The sequence below is a fragment of the Cibotium barometz genome, chromosome 10 (assembly GCF_041138505.1).
Source record: "Cibotium barometz isolate CiBa-2024 chromosome 10, ASM4113850v1, whole genome shotgun sequence".
Classification (NCBI taxonomy): domain Eukaryota; kingdom Viridiplantae; phylum Streptophyta; class Polypodiopsida; order Cyatheales; family Cibotiaceae; genus Cibotium; species Cibotium barometz.
In genome coordinates this window covers 55,692,967-55,714,428 of record NC_141055.1, presented here as the reverse complement: position 1 = coordinate 55,714,428, position 21,462 = coordinate 55,692,967, and the positions used below count along the sequence as shown (strand labels likewise).

General features: G+C 45.5%; 1 protein-coding gene across 1 annotated transcript in view; it reads right to left on the bottom strand.

Moving 5' to 3' along the window:
• Positions 1-20,291, bottom strand: part of LOC147635071 (COP9 signalosome complex subunit 3-like) — a 54,397-nt gene extending 34,106 nt beyond the window's left edge. The window contains exon 1 of the mRNA XM_086804348.1: positions 20,011-20,291. Coding sequence (XP_086660474.1) covers positions 20,011-20,198 — 188 coding nt within the window. The 5' untranslated portion in view covers positions 20,199-20,291. The remainder of the gene's footprint in view (positions 1-20,010) is intronic.
• Positions 20,292-21,462: the final 1,171 nt, after the last annotated feature.

Here is a 21,462-nt window from a genome sequence, read left to right as displayed (position 1 = left end):
ACCTTCGAAGAATTCTAACTAGACTTCAGTGAAGAAAAACCGTCTCCTCAAGGCTTTGAAGCTCAAGGAGGAGAGACGTTGCTTCATCTGCAAAGAAAAAGAGCACATGCATAACGAGTGTCCGAAGAAGACGGGTGCTAAGAACAACGTAGGACCCAAGACGAAGGCAGCCAACCACTTGTCTTTGACAAGTACTTCAGTCACTGTACTTTCTCGCCCTAGTTCATGTTCTAATTGTCTATTCAACTTGGTTTTTGGCTTGCACAATCTTCTCCGAGTTTATAGAGAAGTAAATGGCCATAGAATCCACATTCTTTTGGATCCTCGAAGCTCACACAACTTTGTTAATTACAAACTTGTACAGAAATTGGGTCTGGACACGACGCCTAGCGATCATACCTACGAGGTATGCCTAGGTATGCCTACCTGCAGGTCGGCAAGTATGGGATCGAAAGGTGGAGAAGCTATCCATCCGGATTCAGGACTACATAGATATTTTGGAGTGCTATGTTATGCACCTAGAGCATGTAGACTTTCTAGTAGGGATTGAGTGGTTTAAGACTCTTAAGGTCCAGATAGATTGGTCTAGTCATTCTTTTTCTTTTGAACATAGGAACACCTAGTATTGTATCCTAGGTGATTGTATACATCCCTCTCAGGGACCTCTTGTAAATACCATTGATTTTGGAAATATAATGAATTCTTCTTTGTATATTGCTTTCCATTGTGTCTTGATTCCACTTTCTTCATTTCTCATACCTACTATGGATGTCAATGAATTAAGTGTGTTTGAAAGCAAAGAATTAAAGAAGTTCCTTGACTCGTTTCAAGATGTATTTCCTAAGGAGTTGCCATCGGGCTTACCACTTGAAAGGACAGTGGATCATCGTATTGATCTAGTCCCTGGTGCTCAACCTGTTAGATTCCGCCTTATAGGATTAGCCAGACTGAGGAAGATGAGTTGGCCAAACAACTCATTGATTATTTGAGGACGGGCGAGATCCATCCAAGTAAATCACCTTGGGGTGTGCCCGTGTTACTTAGAAGAAAGAAGGATAACACCTAGCAAATGTGTGTCGATTACAAGAGACTGAACAAAGTGACAGTCAAGAACCGTATCCTCTCCCTAGATCAGATGACCTGATTGACCGTTTAGTCGGAGTGAAGTATTTCACAAAGATCGATTTACGTGCTGGCTACCACCAGATACGTATTCATGAAAGGCACGTTGAAAGAACCGCCTTTCGGACTAGGTATGGACATTACGAGTATTACCTTTTGGGTTGACCAATGCTCCAGCCACTTTCCAGCAAATGATGAACGATCTTTTTCGTGAACATTTGGGGAAGTTCGTGGTTGTGTTCTTGAACGATATTTTAGTCTACAGTCGAACTCTCGAGGATCATGTTAGACACCTCACGATTGTCTCGACTGTTTTAAGACAGAATCGACTATATGCTAAATGTAGTAAATGTGAGCTTTTTTATGACAGAATCATTTACTTGGAACACAAGATCACACGAGATGGGTTAAGCATATGACCGAGTCCAGAAGGTTTTGGCTTGGCCGATACCGCAGGTGGTGAGACAACTTCGTTCTTTTCTCGATTTTGTTGTTTTTCTTCGGAAATTTGTGCGGAAGTACTCTCAGCTCACACTACCGATGACCGACTTGTTGAAAGGTCATGGACGTAAGTTGAATCAACCTATCCCTTGGAATAACGATGTGGATATGGCCTTCAGACTTTTGAAGATAAAGTCAAGGAAGCCCCTACCTTAGCACTACCTGATCCTAGTCGGCCTTATGTTCTCAAGATTCACGCAAGTGACTATGCAATCGGGGCTGCTCTATTCCAAGATGGTAGACCTGTTGCTTTCGGGAGTCGAAAGCTGGACGACACTCAATCTCGCTGGCCAACCCTTGAGAAGAAGCTTTATGCTATCATTTACACTCTCAAGGTTTGGAGGCATTATTTATATGGCTCCAAGTTTGTGGTATTTATTGATCATCAGTTATGGTTTGGAGGCATTATTTATATGGCTCCAAGTTTGTGGTATTGATTGATCATCAGTTATGGTTTGGAGGCATTATTTATATGGCTCCAAGTTTGTGGTATTGACTGATCATTAGTCAATCAAGTATGTGTGTGATGCGGATGATTTGAGAGGACGAAAAGCTAGATGAATAGAGTTAATGCAAGATTTTGATTTTGAAATACGCTATCGAAGGGGTCCATGAATAGTGTAGCAAATGCGCTTAGTCGGATCAAAGAGGTGAATACTTTGTCGTTCACCAAGATTTCTACTAACTTATTTCAGTCATTGAGAGAGCTTTGCAAGACTGATAGTTATTTTGGTCCATATTGACAGAGGATCCAAGACGGGAGCTCATTGATTGACCAAGACTCGATGACTGAGTAGCCTACGATTCACGCTGCCGAAGGCCAATGGATGATTCAAAATGGTTTACTGTTCCGTAATGACAAAATTTGTGTACCACAGGTCCTGGACATTAGGTCCAAGATTCTTAAGGAGTGTCACGACGCCCCTTTTGCTGGACACCCCAGGGTACACAAGACTTTAGCTTTAGTGAGACACACTTTCTATTGGCCAAAGATGAAAGGGTATGTAGAAGATTACGTCCTCAAGTGTCAAGTATTTTTGTCAAGCAAATAAAACTGAACACTTTAGGCAGACTGGGATGTTACATCCTTTGCAAATCCCAAGTAATAAGTGGGAAAGTATTTCCATGGATTTTATTACCGGATTGCCAAGAACACGTCAAGGCCACGATTCTAATTGGGTTGTGGTGGACCGCTTGACAAAGATGGATAGATTTTTACCTATACAGTAGACTGTTAAGGCTGCGCAATTAGCAAGGCAGTTTATCGAGCAATTGTTTAGACTGTACGGTTTACTGCAAGACATAGTCGGTGATAGGGACTCTAAGTTCACAAGTGACTTCTAGAGGCTTGTTTTTAAGAAGTTGGAAACAACTTTGAATCTGAGTTCCTCAGATCATCCTCAATCTGATGGCTAGACTGAAAGGGTGAATTAGACTTTGGAGGACATGCTTCGTGTATATGTCTCCAAAAGATAAGGTTCATGGAAGGATTATCTTCTTATGTTAGAATTTGCATACAACAGAACTAAGCATACGAGTACAGGTTTTAGTCCTTCTATGCTTATGTACGGATTTCAACCTGGATCACCTATTACCATGGGATTTTCAAGACTTCAGCATGATGCAGCGCATACTTTTTTGCAAGAAAGAAATGTTACAAGTTGTGAAGGAATCTATTAGAAGCGTTGAAGACAGAGACAGATTTTATTCTAATAGACATCGTTTACCAAGAGAGTTCTCTGAAGGAACGATGGTGTATTTGCGAGTTCCGAAAGATTCCGAGACGTTACGAACAGGCCGATCTCCGAAATGATCCCCTGGATATTGTGGACCATTTTGGAGTACATGCTGGATTGGTTCAGTTGCATATGAATTGGACTTGCCTTCTCATGTGAAAGTTCATCCTATATTTCATGTCAGTAGACTTGAGGAAGTACTGGGTGGAGTAAATCAGCTAGTTACTCCTCAAGAAATCATGGATGTCGAGGATATGACATTTGTGCCACACGAACCGGAAAAGATTCTTGGATTTCGTGAAAGACGATTGCGGCATACGCTACTCACAGAATACAAGATCACGTGGAAGGATCGTGTTGAGGACGACACTACATGGGAGACATTGACTACCTTTCAGAGGGATTACCCTGAGTTTTTACTGAGCTTAGGAGTGAGCTCTTAGAGGAAGGGAAGTATGTCATGTGCACAGAGTGTATCTACCGTGTGCAGCACGCACACAAGACTAGCTTTGAGGCTTGGGGTAGCTTGGAGCTAGACAGGTTGATTGGCGAGCTGGGCTAGGAATGGACTGGCAGGCGGGCGCCCAAGTGGGTCGCCCTGACGGGAGGGCACCCAAGTGTGGACGCTCGGTGACCGGCCAAGAGCCTATAAAAGGGTGGCCAAGGTCACTCAGTTGGTTAGAGTCTCGTGAGTCTTTGCGAGAGCTCTGTGGTCAGAAGCTTGGATCTAGTGCAGATGTGCACCTCCTTCATGCAACCGACGCCGACAGCAATCTCGAGGGTAGCTCCATGGCGTATGTGACATCATGGAGTAGAGATTGGTCGGTGCGTCTTGCTACTTAGCTCAGCTCGTGGCTCTGTGGGGACAGCCAAGTCTTGTGGGTTTTGCCCACAGCTGTCATGGTTGGGTGGTGAGTAAGGCCTTCACCCCCTTCACGTTTTGTGGCTTTGTTTTGCACGTTTCGAGTCTCATTGCAGGATTGCTCTACGAGGAGACCCTCGGGGATTTGACATCATGTCATCAATGCTCATAATTCAGCAATCAATCATGACAAATATAACGCACAACATAGGAGAAGATGTGTATAAAAGAGAGAGAGAGAGAAATGAAATGAAATGATATATTAACGTCTCTAAGAGGCCATAGTGGCCTATGATTACAAAACTGAGAATACATCTGAAGTTGGTGTCTCATCAAAGAGAAAAAATAAATGAGACTAAAAAGTACAATAAACTGATTGTCCTACAATTATAAGAACAGAAACTGTAAGACTCCAAGATGATACTGAGTAGAAAATACTGAAAAATACTGAAAAAATGTATATCAGGTAGATCCATGTATGCTGATCAGTTGAAGTGTTGCCCTCTCCTTAGATCAAGTATCTCCGCCATGGGGCTGTCTAGAATGGAGAGGTCATAGAAGCGAGGTAGGCGCCTCCGATGCCGAGCAATAATGGCTCTGATCTGGCGATGGTGAAAATGCCGTGGTCAAGATCCTGGTGGGCGTGGCCGACGAGCACGACATAAGATAACTGCTCTATCAGTGGTGACTCCCTGGGAGCGTGGTCGGTGCCCTGATGGCCCAATGGAGGAGGTATCAGGAGAGGTGTGGGCTGGGTTGCTGGTGTTGGTGCCGAAGAAATCTGTCAGGGTCCTCTGTCCAGGTACATCATGGCTCGGCCTCCTGTCTGCTACTCTACCGGCTCCCCTCGAAACGTGAATTGAGGCTCTGATCTCGTCACCCATGCCTGTGTGGTGTTAAATACCATAACCTTGGTTTTCCCAAGGTTCACTGTCAAATCTCTATCCGCACAGAAAGCCTGTAATGCATCCAAGTGTCTCTGTAATCCCTCCAGAGAGTCTGAGATTAGAACAATATCATCAGCATATAACAAGATGGGTATCAACACCCCTGCCAGGCATGCCCCTGGGCCTCCCAATCTGTCTACATAATCAGAGATCGCATCAATGTACTACGCATCAATGTACAGTCCAAAGAGGGTGGGCGATAGTGGGCATCCCTGCTCCACCCCTATCGTGCTGGTCACCCTATCAGATAGTCCGCCTGGAGCTCGGACTTTGAAACTCGCGGCGGGTGCCCAGGGGACTAGGGCCTTTGTCACACTTGTTGATACCATCAATGCATATTAAAACACTTAAACATGGCCACAACCTTAACACATATCCATCATCACTTTGCATAAAACATAAAAGCTGGACAAAACATCCACAAATGCTGAAAATGGAGCTTGCACACGGCATAGAGGCCGGAATGGGCCGACCCCCCCCTTGGAGTATTTTATTACCCAAGGAGAATAATATCATGTACAAGCTTTGAGGACCTTACTCTCCCCACGAGAGATGCCGGATTATCCATATACGAATGCCATAACACAGCCCAACACGAGGCAACCAAGCCAGAACATAGGCTGTAGAAATGCCGAGCCAACAATATAATCCATATACCTCCGTGTGGGTACTGATTCTTTCCCAAAAACCACAGGTCTTCATGCAATAGAAAGGGTACAAGTATAACTCTCCATTCAGCCGGTACAGCAGGTACAGTGGCTGGTACAGCCGGTACGGTGGCTGGTACAGCAAGTACAGAAGCTGGTACAGCCGGTACAATGTGTGGTATAGCAAGTACAGAAGCTGGTACAGCCAATGCAAGGGCTGGTACAATAGGTACAGTGGTTGGTACAGCAAGTACAGAAACTGGTACAGCCGGTACAATGGGTGGTACAACAAGTACAAAAGCTGGTACAGCCAGTACAAGGACTGGTGCAGCAAGTACAGCAAGTACAAATGTTGGTACAACAAGTACAATGGCTAGAAATCATAATAAATGATTAAATACCCTTGCCTTCAGTATTTCTTCGCGATGGAAGCCTCCAAAACAGTACCCAACAGTCGGTATTCTTCATGGGCAGCCTTCAAGAGAGAGAGAAAGAGAGTAGTCATCATTAGGGCAGCCTGTAACGGTGGTAGAGGCTAGTGTGCAGCAAGAGAGCCTCCATTAATGAAGAGAGAGGGCTCCAATTTATAGATTTGGGCCTCCCATGAGCTAAAATGGCAAGAGAAGGCTACAATGACAAGTGGAGAGCCATACAATAGCTGAAGTGACAAGTGTGAGGCCACTTGTCTCACTTTGATCCACTTTCTAACAAGTGTCAGGCCACTTGTCTCACTTTGGTTCACTTTCTTGCCACATGTCCCAATCTAAGAGATGGGTCCTTCCATAAACTTTATCTCTAAAAATATCCCAATTGGTAGACATTCTGGCATAGGCACTTTGCCAACTCTTGGTATCTCCTCAATTCCAGATGTAATGACGCAAACAGAATTTCCATCGGAGTCGGGCCAAAAATAGCAACTGAGTGTGGTCCTTTGTATTCTAGGATAATCCCCCATTCCCAAAGCTTGTACTTTCCGAATATTTAAACATCCTGGAGTCCACCAGACCCCTTTCAGACTGGGAAATATCCAGGCTGGTGATGACAGACTCTGCCTGTCTCACAGACTCATACAAAGCATATATCTGTCATGTGCACAGTGGGTATCTACCGTGTGCTATACGCATGCAAGACTAGTTTCGAGGCTTGGGGAAGCTTGGAACTAGGCAGGCTGATTGACAAGCTGAGTTAGGGATATACTAACGGGCAGGCACCCAAGTATGGACAGGCGGGCGGCCAAGTGTGGACGCCCGATGACCGGCCAAGAGCCTATAAAAGGGTGGCCAAGGTTAGTTATTGATATAGAGAGTCTCGCGAGTTTGTGAGAGCTCTATGGTCTTGGAGCCTGGATCTAGTGCAGACGTGCACCTGCTTTATGCAGCCGAGGCCGGCAGCAGTCTCGAGGCCCGCGAGGGCAGCTTCGTGGCGGTATGGGACGTCACGAGGAGGAGATTGGTCGGTACGTCAACCTAGTTAGCTCAGCTCGTGGCTCGATGGGGACAGCCAAGACTGTGGGTTCGCCCACGGCTGTCATGGTTGGGAGGTGAGTCAGGCCTGCACCCCCTTTGTTGTTTGTTGTTCGTTTGTTTGCAGGATTCGAGTTTCGAACCAAGATCGATCACGAGGGGATCCGTGGGGATTTGACAGTGGTATCAGAGCATACCTCGTGAACGAGCAAGTCGGTAGGTAGAGAAGAAGAGGTCGAAGTACGGTATGTGTTAAAAAAGCTTGCTGTTTTTTCTGTGCTTACTGCAGTTTTCGGAATTTGTATGTGTTTTTTCTTCATCAAAGAAACCCATGTTGATGATGGGAGATGGTAGGATTAGTAAGGGTTGATTGCTTTGCAAAGAAGGGGAGTCGTGTTGTGCAGTCGCATGAGAGAAAACAGAAAAAAAGAAAGAAAAAGCATGTTGATTTTCGTTGCTTTTTTTGAGCACGTGAGCGAAGGAGAGCAGCGTTTGAGAAGGTGGCATGTTGGCGGGATTTGCACGCTGGCAGGCTGGGACAGGTGTCGCTGGCGTTAGGCTATAGGCGGCTGCAGGCACCTTAGGCCTGCGCAGCCAGGCGGCCAAGGCAGCTTGCGCAGCCAGCCCAGGCAGCGCTGGAGCGCCTACGCCAGGCAGCCAGGCTAGCGCAGCCATCCCAGGCGACGCCCAGACCAGGCCGGCAGGCGCCCAGGCCACGCACAGCAGGCGGGCACCCATGGCACTCGTGGCGAGTGCAGGCTGGCGTGAAGCGCAGCTACCAGCAGCAGCTGACGGCAGGCGCAGGATGGCGCAAGAAAGCAGATGACGCCAGCAGCCGCCATGTGAGATGGCCGACGGGGTGACGCCAGTAGATTAGGAGGGAAGCGAAAAAAAAAACAACGCAAGGAAAGCATTCTTTTTTTGTGCTTTCGCTTTTGTTTTTTTTTAGGGGAGTTTAAATCTTTTTTTAAAAAAAAGGTTTAAAAGTCCTCCCCTCTCTAAGGTTTCCAAGGTTTTTATTTTTTTTAAGACAAGAGAATATATATATCCATATATATATATATTAATATATATATATATATATATATATATATATATATATATATATATATATATATATATATTTATCCACGAAAAAAAAAACACAAAAGCTAAAGCAAAAGCTAAGCCTAGCTTTTCGAGTTTTGGCTTTTGGGAAACCTTTATAAACCCCCTCAAGTGGACTTCTTGCCACACATCTCTCGAGTTCTCGAGTTCTCGAGTTCTCGAGTTCTCGAGTTCTCGAGTTCTCAAGCTCTCAAGCTCTCGAGTTCGTTCGCACTTTCATTGTGCAAAGATCGAATTTTCTCTCCGCGTACCCTCTTCACGATATCGACCCAAGAATCAGAGTTGGAGCCCCTCGTGGAACGCGAAGGCTTGCCGGCTACGGAAGGCACTGATGCCGATCTTTTTGACGAGTTTGTGTCAAAATCAGATTTCCAAGAGTTCAAAGTAGCTCTTGAAGCTTCTTCGACGGAACGTCAAACACAAATCGCAGCCCAGATGCAGGCTTTGCAGAACTCCATCGCTCTATTGACCACTACCCTCTCTACTTTCTCGGGAATGGATACCTTGGCTTCTGCTTTAGGCCCAATATTACTCCGGAACCGTTCGGGGGCGAGCAAAAGCAGAGAACCAAGGAGATCGTGGACACTTGGCTACACAAGTGGCAAGTTCACTTTCAGTTTCATCCATATGATGATGGAAAGAAGATACAGTTAGCAGCAGGTTTCCTGTCCGGCAAAGCTTTCCTTTGGTGGAAGGAATTGAACCCAAAGCCAACGACTTGGGCACAATTTGAAGATATTTTCAAGAAAGAATTCCTCAAGAAAGAGGATGACTACGATGTTGTTGCCCGGTTTTCAGCTTTGACCATGACCTCGCAGCACCTCACTTATGTGGTCTACCTCCAGAAGTTTCGTGACTTGCAGATGAAAGCTACAAAGATGGATCCCACTACTCTTTTGGGGTTTTTCGTAGCTGGTTTACCAGACTCGTACCGATTACAAGTTAAAAATAACAAATGTAAAACTTTGGACGAGGCCATTCATTCAGCTCGTATCTATGATGATACGATGGTCTCTTCCAAGTCAAAACCCGTTACCGAGCAGGGGAACAAGCATAAAAGAAAGTTCTCCGCACCTATGGCTAACACGACTGAAGGCAAGTCTTCGGACCAACCTTCGAAGAATACAAGTTCGACACTAGCGAAGAAGAAACGACTCCTTAGGGCTTTAAAGCTCAAGAAAGAAGGACGTTGTTTTATCTGCGAAGAAAAAGGACATATGCGTAACGAGTGCCCAAAGCAAAAGGGTACCAAGTCAAACGCAGGACCCAAGCCAAAGGCAGCTAACCAGTTGTCTTTGACAGGTACGTCAATTACTGTACTTTCTCGCCCTAGTACTTGTTCTGATTGTCTGTTCAATTTTAAGGTATTTGGCATGCATGATCTTCTCCGAGTTTATGGAGAAGTGAATGGCCATAAAATTCACATTCTATTAGACCCTGGCAGTTCGCATAACTTTGTTAATTACAAACTTGTGCAAAAATTGAGTCTTGATACGACACTCAGCGACCATACCTATGAGGTACGTCTACCTGCGGGAAGACAAGTTTGGGATCGCAAGGTCGAGATGCTTCCAATCCAGATTCAGGACTACAAAGATACTCTGGAATGCTATGTTATGCATCTGGAAAATGTAGACTTGTTATTAGGGATTGAGTGGTTTAAGACTCTTGATGTCCAGATAGATTGGTCTAGTCATATTTTTTCTTTTCAGCATAGGGACACCAAGTATAGTATTTTAGGTGATTGTATTCATCCCTCTCAGGGACCTCTTGTAAATACAATTGATTTTGGAAATATAATGAATTCTTCTTTGTACACCGCTTTCCATTGTGTCTTGATTCCACTTTCTTCTTTTCTCATCCCTTCCATGGATGTGAATGAATTAAGTGTGTTTGAAAGCAAAGAATTACAGAAGATACTTGATTCGTTTCAAGATGTATTTCCTAAGGAACTGCCATCGGGTTTACCACCTGAACGGGCAGTAGATCATCGTATTGACTTGATCCCTGGTGCTCATCCTGTGAGTATTCCACCTTATAGGATGAGCCAAGCTGAGGAAGATGAGTTGGCTAAACAACTCGAAGATTATTTGAGGATGGGCCAGATCCGTCCAAGTAAATCACCTTGGGGTGCACCTGTGTTGCTTAGGAGAAAGAAGGACAATACTTGGAGAATGTGTATAGATTACAAAAGATTGAACAAGCTGACAATTAAGAACCGTTATCCTCTCCCTAGATCAGATGACCTAATTGACCGGTTAGCAAGAGCGAAATATTTCACGAAGATAGATTTACGTACTGGCTACCACCAGATACGTATTCATGAAAGGCATGTCGAAAGAACCGCCTTTCGGACTAGGTATGGCCATTACGAGTTTCTCGTATTACCTTTTGGGTTAACCAATGCTCCAGCCACTTTCCAGCAAATGATGAACGATCTTTTTCGTGAACATTTGGGGAAATTTGTGGTGGTGTTCCTGGATGATATTTTGATATATAGCCGTACTCTTGAGGATCATGTCAGACACCTCACAATTGTCTTATCTATTTTGAGACATAATCGACTATATGCTAAGTTGAGTAAATGTGAGTTCTTTATGACCGACATCATTTACTTGGGACACAAGATCACTAGAGATGGATTGAGCATTGACTATGACCGAGTTCAAAAGGTTTTGGACTGGCCTATACCACGAACAGTGAAACAACTTCGTTCTTTTCTCGGTTTTGTTGTTTTTCTTCGAAAATCTGTACGGGAGTACTCTCAGCTCACACTACCGATGACCGACTTATTGAAAGGTCGTGGACGTAAGTCCAATCAGTCTATCACTTGGAATAACGATTTGGATATGGCCTTCAGACTTTTGAAAGATAAAGTCAAGGAAGCACCTATCTTGGCATTGCCTGATCCTAGTCGGCCTTATGTTCTTGAAACTGATGCCAGTGACTATGCTATCGGGGCTGCTTTATTTCAAGATGGTAGACCGGTTGCTTTTGAAAGTAAAAAGCTAGACGACACTCAATCTCGTTGGCCAACCCTTGAGAAGGAGCTTTATGCTGTGATTCATGCTCTCAAGGTTTGGAGACATTATTTATATGGCTCCAAGTTTGTGGTATTGACTGATCATCAGTCAATCAAGTATGTGTGTGATGCGGATGATTTGAGAGGCAGGAAAGCTCGTTGGGCAGAGTTAATGCAAGATTTTGATTTTGAAATCCGTTATCGGAAAGGGTCCATGAATAATATTGCAGATGCGCTTAGTCGGATTAGAGAGGTGAATACTTTGTCGTTCACCGAGATTTCTACTGACTTATTTCAGTCATTGAGAGGGCTTTGCAGGACTGATAGTTATTTTGGTCCATTTTGGCAGAAGATCCAGGACGGGAGCTCATTGATTGACCAAGACTCGGTGACTGCGCAGTCTACCATTCAGGCTGCAGGAGGTCAGTGGATGATTCGGAATGGTTTACTATTCCGTAATGACAAAATTTGTGTACCACAGATCCCGGACATTAGGTCCAAGATTCTGAAGGAGTGTCACGACACCCCTTCTGCTGGACACCCTGGGGTACACAGGACACTATCATTAGTTAAACACACTTTTTATTGGCCGAAGATGAAAGGGTATGTAGAAGATTATGTTCTCAAGTGTCAGATTTGTCAGGCAAATAAAGCTGAACGCTTTAGACAGGCTGGGTTGTTGCATCCTTTGCAAATCCCAGGTAATAAATGGGAAAGTATTTCCATGGATTTTATTACCGGATTGCCAAGAACACATCAAGGCCACGATTCTATTTGGGTTGTGGTAGATCGCTTGACAAAGATGGCTAGATTTTTACCGACCCGGAAGACTATTACAGCTACGCAATTAGCTCGGCAGTTTATCGAGCAATTGTTTAGACTGTACGGGTTAGCGCAGGACATAGTCAGTGATAGGGACTCTAAGTTTACGAGTGACTTTTGGAAACTTGTTTTTGAGGAGTTGGAAACAACTTTGAATTTGAGTTCCTCTAATCATCCTCAATCTGATGGCCAGACTGAAAGAGCGAATCAGATTTTGGAAGATATGCTTCGAGCATATGTATCCAAAAGACAAAGTTCATGGGAGGATTATCTTCCTATGTTAGAATTTGCATATAACAGTACTAAGCATACGAGTACAGGGTTTAGTCCTTTCATGCTTATGTATGGTTTTCAACCTAGATCACCTGTTACAGTAGGATTCTCAGGACTTCAGCATGATGCAGCACGTAATTTTTTGCAAGATATGCAGGAAATGTTACAAGTTGCAAAGGAATCTATTAGAAGTGCTCAAGACCGAGACAGGTTTTATTCTAATAGACATCGTTCACCTAGAGAGTTCTCTGAAGGAACGATGGTGTATTTGCGAGTTCCGAAAGATTCCGAGACTTTACGGACAGGTAGATCTCCGAAATTATCCCCTAGATACTGTGGACCATTTCGTGTTACTCGACGGATTGGTTCAGTTGCATATGAATTGGATTTGCCTTCTCATGTGAAAGTTCATCCTGTATTTCATGTCAGTAGACTTAAGGAAGTACTGGGTGGAGCAGATCAGTTAGTTACTCCTCAAGAAATTATAGATGTCCAGGACATGACATTTGTTCCGCACGAACCTGAAAAGATTCTTGGATTTCGTGAACGAAGATTGCGTCATACGCTTATCACGGAATACAAGATCAAGTGGAAGGATCGTGTTGAGGAGGACGCTACATGGGAGACATTGACTTCTCTTCAGAGAGATTACCCTGGCTTTTTAGTGAGCTCAGGAGTGAGCTCTTAGAGGAAGGGGAGTATGTCATGTGCACAGTGGGTATCTACCGTGTGCTATACGCATGCAAGACTAGTTTCGAGGCTTGGGGAAGCTTGGAACTAGGCAGGCTGATTGACGAGCTGAGTTAGGGATATACTAACGGGCGGGCACCCAAGTATGGACGGGCGGGCACCCAAGTGTGGATGCCCGATGATCGGCCAAGAGCCTATAAAAGGGTGGCCAAGGTTAGTTATTGATATAGAGAGTCTCGCGAGTTTGTGAGAGCTCTATGGTCTTGGAGCCTGGATCTAGTGCAGACGTGCACCTGCTTTATGCAGCCGAGGCCGGCAGCAGTCTCGAGGCCCGCGAGGGCAGCTTCGTGGAGGTATGGGACGTCACGAGGAGGAGTTTGGTCGGTACGTCAACCTAGTTAGCTCAGCTCGTGGCTCGGTGGGGACAGCCAAGACTATGGGTTCGCCCACGGCTGTCATGGTTGGGAGGTGAGTCAGGCCTGCACCCCCTTTGTTGTTTGTTGTTCGTTTGTTTGCAGGATTCAAGTTTCGAACCAAGATCGATCACGAGGGGATCCGTGGGGATTTGACAATATCCCCCACTGCATATCCTCGGGTACCTCAATGTCATGTAATCTGTGCATAAGCTTGGCACGTGGTACGGTATCGAAGGCTTTGCGGAAGTCCACAAAGCAGCAATATATCCTTCTCTTCTGTGCCCTGCCCTCTTCAATAAGTGCCCGAAGTGTCAATATGTGATGCAAGGTAGTAAATCCTCTCCTGAAGCCAACATGTCCATGTGCTCGATGACCATGCCTCTCTGCCCATCGGCTCAACTCCGAGTCCAATATAGAGCCATATAATTTGGCCAAGTAATGACCAATCATGATCGTCCTGTAGTTGCCTGGTACCATGGGGTCCCCACTCTTAAAGAGTGATACAATGATATGCTCTGTCCAGCTTGTCGAGAAACCCTCACAAATGGCACGATTAAACACATGTACGATGAGCGGAGCCAAAGTGTCTCATGCATATAAGAAGTGCTCTCCAACTAGCCCATCATGATCCTGTGCCTTTCCATTATGTAACCTGTCTATCGCATCTAGCACCATCCGCATAGTAAAAAAGGTGCTGTTAGCCGGTCTAGCTTCCAGTGGAGGGGGGTTGGGGGGCTGTCCTGGTGCATCATATAGCTCTCTAGCATAAGTATGCCATGCCTCAGGTGCAGTAATCAGAGTAACAGGCTGTCTCTCCTGAAACATCTTCCATGCCCTCTTGCTGTCCCTCCCTAGGAAGAGTTGGTAGATCTCCTCCTCTAGCTTAGCCAGATAGGCTCATTTCTTCCTCCGCACACGGAGCCGAAAGATCATCCTGGCCTGTCTATGCATGTGAGACCCAATAGCAATCTCACGTTGTAGCTGTGCTCGTGTCTCTCGACACTCATCATCATACCAACTGTTCTATGGGGCAGTGCTGCAGGGGTGGGTGGAAGGGATCATAGTGCAGGGAAACGCATACGAGGCGGATGCAGATAGTACACCTGCCAATCCTCTTGTGATCTCGTTCAGAGGGCTATGCAGGTCTAAAGCGAACAAGCCATCAGATGCTGCATCCCGATAAACCCCAACTGTCTCACGTGTAAACTGATATCTCTGGTACCTAGGTAGATGAGTGGCTGGCCCATCTCTCGGGGATCTACCTACTAGTGTGAAACTCAGGTATGCATGATCGGCTGCTATGCCAATGGGCCTACTCGAAATCGTGAAACCCCGCACATCAGGTATCAATGAAGGAGATCCCATCAAGTAGTCCATTGCGCTCGCTCCCCCTTTAGAGTTCCAGTGTGTGAGAGCATCTGATCCTTGCCATCTCGATAAGCCATTGTATATGACCAACCCATGTGCACTCCCGAGTGTGAGAAAATGCTTGCCATAATCTGTAATCTCCCCCTCATCCTGTGCTGATCTCTGCAACCCTACATCCTCTCCCGTGATCTGGAAAGTAGCATACCGCCACATATAGCTCGCAGAGCCCCTCTCTGTATATTCGGACCCACATGTACCTCGCATCTACATCTCTATGTACCACATGTATTTTGCTCCTCCCTATAAAACATTGCCACTCCTCCAGATCCTCTGGTACCTCCCACTGTGCGTGGCTGAGGACAGAAAACTGATTCCCATCTATAACCCCGGACGTCAGGAAGCCTCTTGTTTGTGCACTAATGGGTCTCCGTATACATAGCAATATCACTATGTCTGAAAGTATCCTCAAAGTATCCTGCATCTGTTCTAAGGGCTCCGTTGCAATTCCACACCGTGAATCGCAAGGTCTCATAGGCCGCGCACCATCAAGCGGGCCTCCTCTCCGTAATGATGACTCAGCCATCTCTGTATACCGCCCATTTCCCCTCTTTCCTTGCCTCAAGCACAACTCGCCATGCTCCGGTAATGGGTACATCAATGGCTCCAATTTTTGTTGCAAGAGCTTTTGCATCCTCTTGGGGATTTCCCTTATCTTCCCACCCAACTACACGTACATGTAAGGCACGTGCCCGTCTCTTGGCTTCCTCTTCCAATGTAGCATTCATCACCTCTACTTTATTGACTGGTGAATCCTTCTGTTTTTTTACTACTTCAATCCATGGGTTGACTTCCTCAATTTGTTTCTTTGTGGCACTGGCAATTTCAGCCCATGAATGCATTTCCTTCTCACCTGCAACCACTTTTGCCTTACATGATTCCAAAGTGTTTTGCATTTCTGTGATGTCTTTTCGCGGTCAGCCATACATGTCTTCAAAGTGCCTTCGTACGATGCAACTCTTGTGCCAATCTCTCGGAGCATGTCATCCTTCCATTTCTGCATCTCTTTTTTCATTTCCGTGTGCATCAAGGCTTGGGCTAATTCCATCTCAACCCGTACTTGGGCTTGCATTTCTCCCTTCAATTGGACATATATCTCTTCCTTCAGCGTTTCGTATCACTTTCTTTTGGGCATGCATCTGCTCGGTCCATTCCTTTTCAAGCTCCTGTCGCATGGTGTTCATCTCTATCCTTATGTGAAGTTGTAGCTCCTCATAAAGGGCCTCATCTCGTCGGGCCATCTTCGTAATCCTTCCTAAGCCAGGGGACATGATTCCTTCCCTCAGTCTTCTGCGGTAGGCATTTGGTGCCTTCGTGGGGGTGTGAAAGGTTGTCTCACCATCCTGTCCCCCCTCTAGGGGTTGAGACATCTTTTCCCCTACTAGTTGCTGCCTTGGGGGCCTGAGCAAGGGTGGGTGGGAAAAGGGAGCAGAACTGAGGAGAGAAGATCGTTTGCTTCAGGGCTTTTGCAGGCGGACCAGGGCAGTGCTTCTAGCGCGAAACGGTGCTTCTCCAAGGGGAGTAATGGCCGGCAGTGCTGTGTTGCAGCAGCAGGCGGAAATTCTACACATGACAGCAACAGGTGAAGAGGCGCAGCGAGGCAGTAGGTAAGCAGGGCAGAGAGCAGGTCGCAAGTCGTAGATGAGGAGGCAAGTATGTCGCACGTTGAGCAGACGAGCAGGTCGCAAGAAACAAGATGGAAGACGCAGAGAGCAGGTCGCAAGTCGTAGATGAGGAGGCAAGTAGGTCGCACGTTGAACAGACGAGCAGATTGTAGAGACTCAGACAAGCAGGTTGCTGTATTCCACCAATCTTGTGCTTCCAGTCTTCGACCTTGTTCGTCTGCGACCTTGCTCGCCTACGACCTTGTTCCTGTGACCTGCTATGCGCATGTGACCTACTGTGCGTCTGCAACCTGCTCTGCGTGAGTCTTGTGACTACTGTGCGTGAGCATTCTCCTGCTGCCCAACGTCAAAGCTTGCGATTGCCGCACATGAGAGAGAGAGAGAGAGAGAGAGAGAAGAGGACATAGTATTGGGTTCCGTATACCCTCTGTAGGGCCCCCACCACGAATGGTGGATTTGCTTTATTAGAATGATGTAAATCTGAAAATAAAGACTAGTACTTGACCTGCACTTTTCACCTTGGTTGGAGCACTTCCCCTTGGCTGTCTTGGCCCTTGGAACGCGCCTGTCTTTGTGAATTATGAGATAGAATGACTGATTCTATGTTGGGTATTTATACCCTCTTTCTATGCTGGTCGGCTGGCCCAAACAGGGGTCGGCCTGTTTAAATACCTCACGACCAGGTCCCTTATGCAATAAAATGCTAAATAAGCAGTCGTTTCACACTGCTGACCAGCTGGCCACCATGCGCATGTGCAGACTGTGTGGACTCCTCCACACCTGGCCAACCGGCTGGGCAAGGCCCTCGAGCCTATCGACTGCCTGGCCAAGCCCCCTGGGGCTGGCTGACAGCCTGCCCAGCCCATTCTAGGGCTGGTAGGCAAAGCCTGGGCCCTCTTGGCCCCTCTTGGGTGGCATAAGCCTACTCAAAGCCCATGCAAGAGCACTATGCCCTCTTCTAGGGTAGCCCTATGGGCTGGACCCCTTCCTACATGCAATCCTATAATGCTTCTACAGACGCTTGGTGTCAGGTTGCAAACCCAACACGCAAAAAAATCTTACATCATTCCAGAGGGAGACTCACAATACGGACTGACACTGCTTCATGTGCATGTCAATGCACACCTGACCAAGACTTCGTATAGGACTGGGCTCACATGGGACCAGTTTCCACTCCAGGTCCTGCACCTCCTTGTTCAGATATGTCTATGTGGCATCCAAGTGCAGGATGCACGTGACATCTATAGAGCAGCGCATTGATAGAAAGAGAAACAATGAGAGGCATACCCTGGAACTCTTGACGTCAACAACGTCTAGACACACATACCTCTTCATCCTTTGCGTTAGGGCTGCTCTGATACCAACTGTAAAATCCTTCTATGAATCTCCGTAAACATAGCTGAAAATGAAGGTTAGTCTTAAACCAAATCATGAGTACTCTCTCCTGGTCCAAGCCAGACCGTTAGTGGTCCATCCGCACAACTATGTGTCAATGTAACCCAAGCTCTCAATTATATAGTAATGACTACGCCATAAATAGCTAACTCACTATAAAAGGCCATTAAGCTTGTTTTATCAATCCAAGAACCCTAGCCAAGTATTAGCATGTTAATCCCTATTCCCGGGGCTCCCCAACCTTGTTAGATTAGTTTCCTAATTCGTAGATTAGTGTCTAGGTACATAACACTTATGAAGCAATTATATGTAAATTTGTATGTCATTTGTGAGTAGGGATGGGCTTTCCTGTGGACTATGCCTTCTTCAAGCGGCTCCCCGTTTAGAGTGCATCCACCTTTGAGGAGACGAGAGCATGGCTCCGCGCGTGTGGTACAGTACCACTCATCGTCGATGCCATCGAATGTGGGAGCAGTTGTCTTCTCATTCCCCATGAGCATGTGACTTGCGACAATCTAGAAGGACGCAACCGTGGACCCCACCCACAGAAGTATGTTGTCTTATCACTTAGAGACGTTGCGGGATTAGTGGGTCTCCACGACCATTGAGGAGGCTTGGCTGAAACCAAGATGGAGCTTCTTCGCTTTACCCCAAAGAAGAAGGGGCTCCATCTCTTCATATGCTTCCACCTCAGCTTCATCGTGGAGAAGGACATCTGCAGGCACCTTCATCGACCTGAGGTGACACCAGATAGAATGCGAGCTGAGGCCGTATCTGAATGGGGTCATTTTGCTTCTAACATTCGGGCTTACTTGGGAGCAGCTCTGGCTGTGAGGGGATAGTTCCTACTCCCGATCGAATCCTGCCCCAAAGATATTCCAGCAGATGGAGACCCTTGCCGTAGCCTGCCACCTCAGCTTTAAACCATGAAGCTACCTTCATGGAGCATTTGTGGCTTTGGAGGAGCCTGTCAGAATGCACAGCGGAAATGAAGACAACTGCTGTAGCGAGTAAAATGTAGATGAGAGGGGGAGAGAGAAGCTGTATAAACTCTGTATATACACTAGAAAAATTGCAGGGGCCATTTTATATGGCCCCAGGCTGCTGGTCGGCCAGCCCAAAACAGGCCAACAGCACCCAGATGTCCACGACCAGCAAAAAAACACAGTCGGCCAGCAATAACTCAGTCGTCCAGTACTGGATGAGGTTAGGTAGCAACTCCACCAGTCAGCCAGTAGAAGATGACAGTCGACAGCCCTCCCACACCTAGAATGGTCCATTGTTTTGTTTACACTTAATGCTTGCTTTGAACCCTTGGAATGTGGCAAATCTAACTACCCGTTACAAACATTTAGTCTATATCCCCATGTCAATTGATTGTGTCAGTCTCCAACAATCTCACACAACATGATATAGAGCTTCTTGAGAGTTGCAGGCGATCTACAGGAAACAATCTACCGGAACTTTCAATTGTCGTCTTTTTGTTTGAGAAACCAAAATCCAATAATATCTAGTCTTATGCTAGCTTCATGGAGTTAACGTCCTTATGATGATGATAATGTATGTGATACCCAATAATAGCCACTTCTTTTAACGGTTGTTTTATGTAACATCAAAACAAATAAGTGACTATCTGCGCCTTAATCTAAACACATGAGAATTCCTATGAAGGTGCTGTCGTTCAAAAGCTAGGCCAAACACCCTTGCCCTTAAAAATTCTGCTGTTGTTCAATGAAATAACACATGTGCAGACCATGGAAACAGCGCATAGATCTTATGGAAAAGCAGAAGAAGGCAAAGAAAACATGAGAAAACAAACATCAGGGGAATAAAAACATACATGTGCAGGCCAAAAATAGTGTGATTCAAAACCTCTCAGATCTAGACAGGAAAAAAGCAGCAGATAGAAAGAAAAGCACAGAAAAAACAAAAGTGGGCTAACAGAAACAGGATTTACAGGAGAAAGAGATAGCCGAGGGAATGCTGGGCAGGCTCCAAGTGGCCGAGGGCGGCATGCAGGCGGGCAGGTGGCTTGCCAGCAATGGAGTCCTCGCATTGCTTGAGCAGGGTCTGCAGATGGGTGAGGTCCTCGGGGGAGCCGGACAAACCCTGCACCTGCGCTATAAGGTTGTCCAAGCTGTCCATCTTCTCCTCCTCCGCTTTCTTTGTTGTTATGTCTGATTTTAGCTTGCTGTGTGTATATATATTGACCCGTGCATTGCTGCCTCCTGCAGGATAAAGTTTTTCATATGATAAGTGTGCGTAAGTGCATCTATATATATAGAGAGAGAGAGATGTATCTGTATGTGTATGTGTGTGTGCAAGTATATGTGAGTGAGTGTGTGCGTGTATTTTTATGTGTGGTGTGTGTTTGTATATGCTTGTGTTTATGTGTGCCTGTGTGACTCTCATATAGACGCATATCTATGTGTCTCTCTCACATGCATTCTCTTTATGTCTTTATCACATACATAGACACAACCCTCTCACACACATACGTACACATGTACTCTCTTTCTTCTCCCATACCCATCTCGAATACACTCTCTCTCACATACATAGAAACTCTCTCTCTCACACACACACACACACATACACACACCCTCCGCACATACTTGTGTGGTGTGTATGCGTACATATATGTGTGTAAATGTGTTTATATATAATAGTATTAATATAATACTATTATATATTTATTATATGTATATTGATTTTTATATAATATTATATATAATTATATAATTATAAATGTATAATTATACTTTGAGAGTGATGAGACTAATGCAACCCTTTCTGTCTCACTGCCAAATGGATACTTTGAGAGTGATGTGACTAATGCAACCCTTTCCGTACTGCCAAAGGAATCAAAGTAATGGGAGTCCTAGACGGTGGTACAGGAGTGAGTCTAATCATCAGGACGTGTTGGGAAAAGATGGGTAGACCTCGACTTGAAGTCTCTAACATTGTTGTTAAGATGGCCGATAAAATAATTGTTGAGCCTATTAGGATGCTACGAGATCTTAAGATCAAAGTGTTAAAACATCGAGTAAAGCATACCTTCATTGTGATGGATTTTACCAAACAACCCAACTCCTATGAGATGACCTTAGGATGACCTTTTATGCGTGAAGCTAAGATGATCCATGACTCAGTGAGGAACCATGTCCATTTGTAGTTTGATGACTCAATCCTTGAGTAGATCTTGTGAGATGACTATCCACGTATATCTTATGGGTAGTGGTGGAATTTTTGGAAATGAATCTGATACCACAATCCATTCTGTTCCATTGCAATATTGCTTTACTTGCAAAAAGAATATTGACACAAACCTAGAGAAAGATTCAACCTATATGCCACATGCCATATACGAGGGAGATAATTTAAATTGGCCACAACAGACATGTGGAGT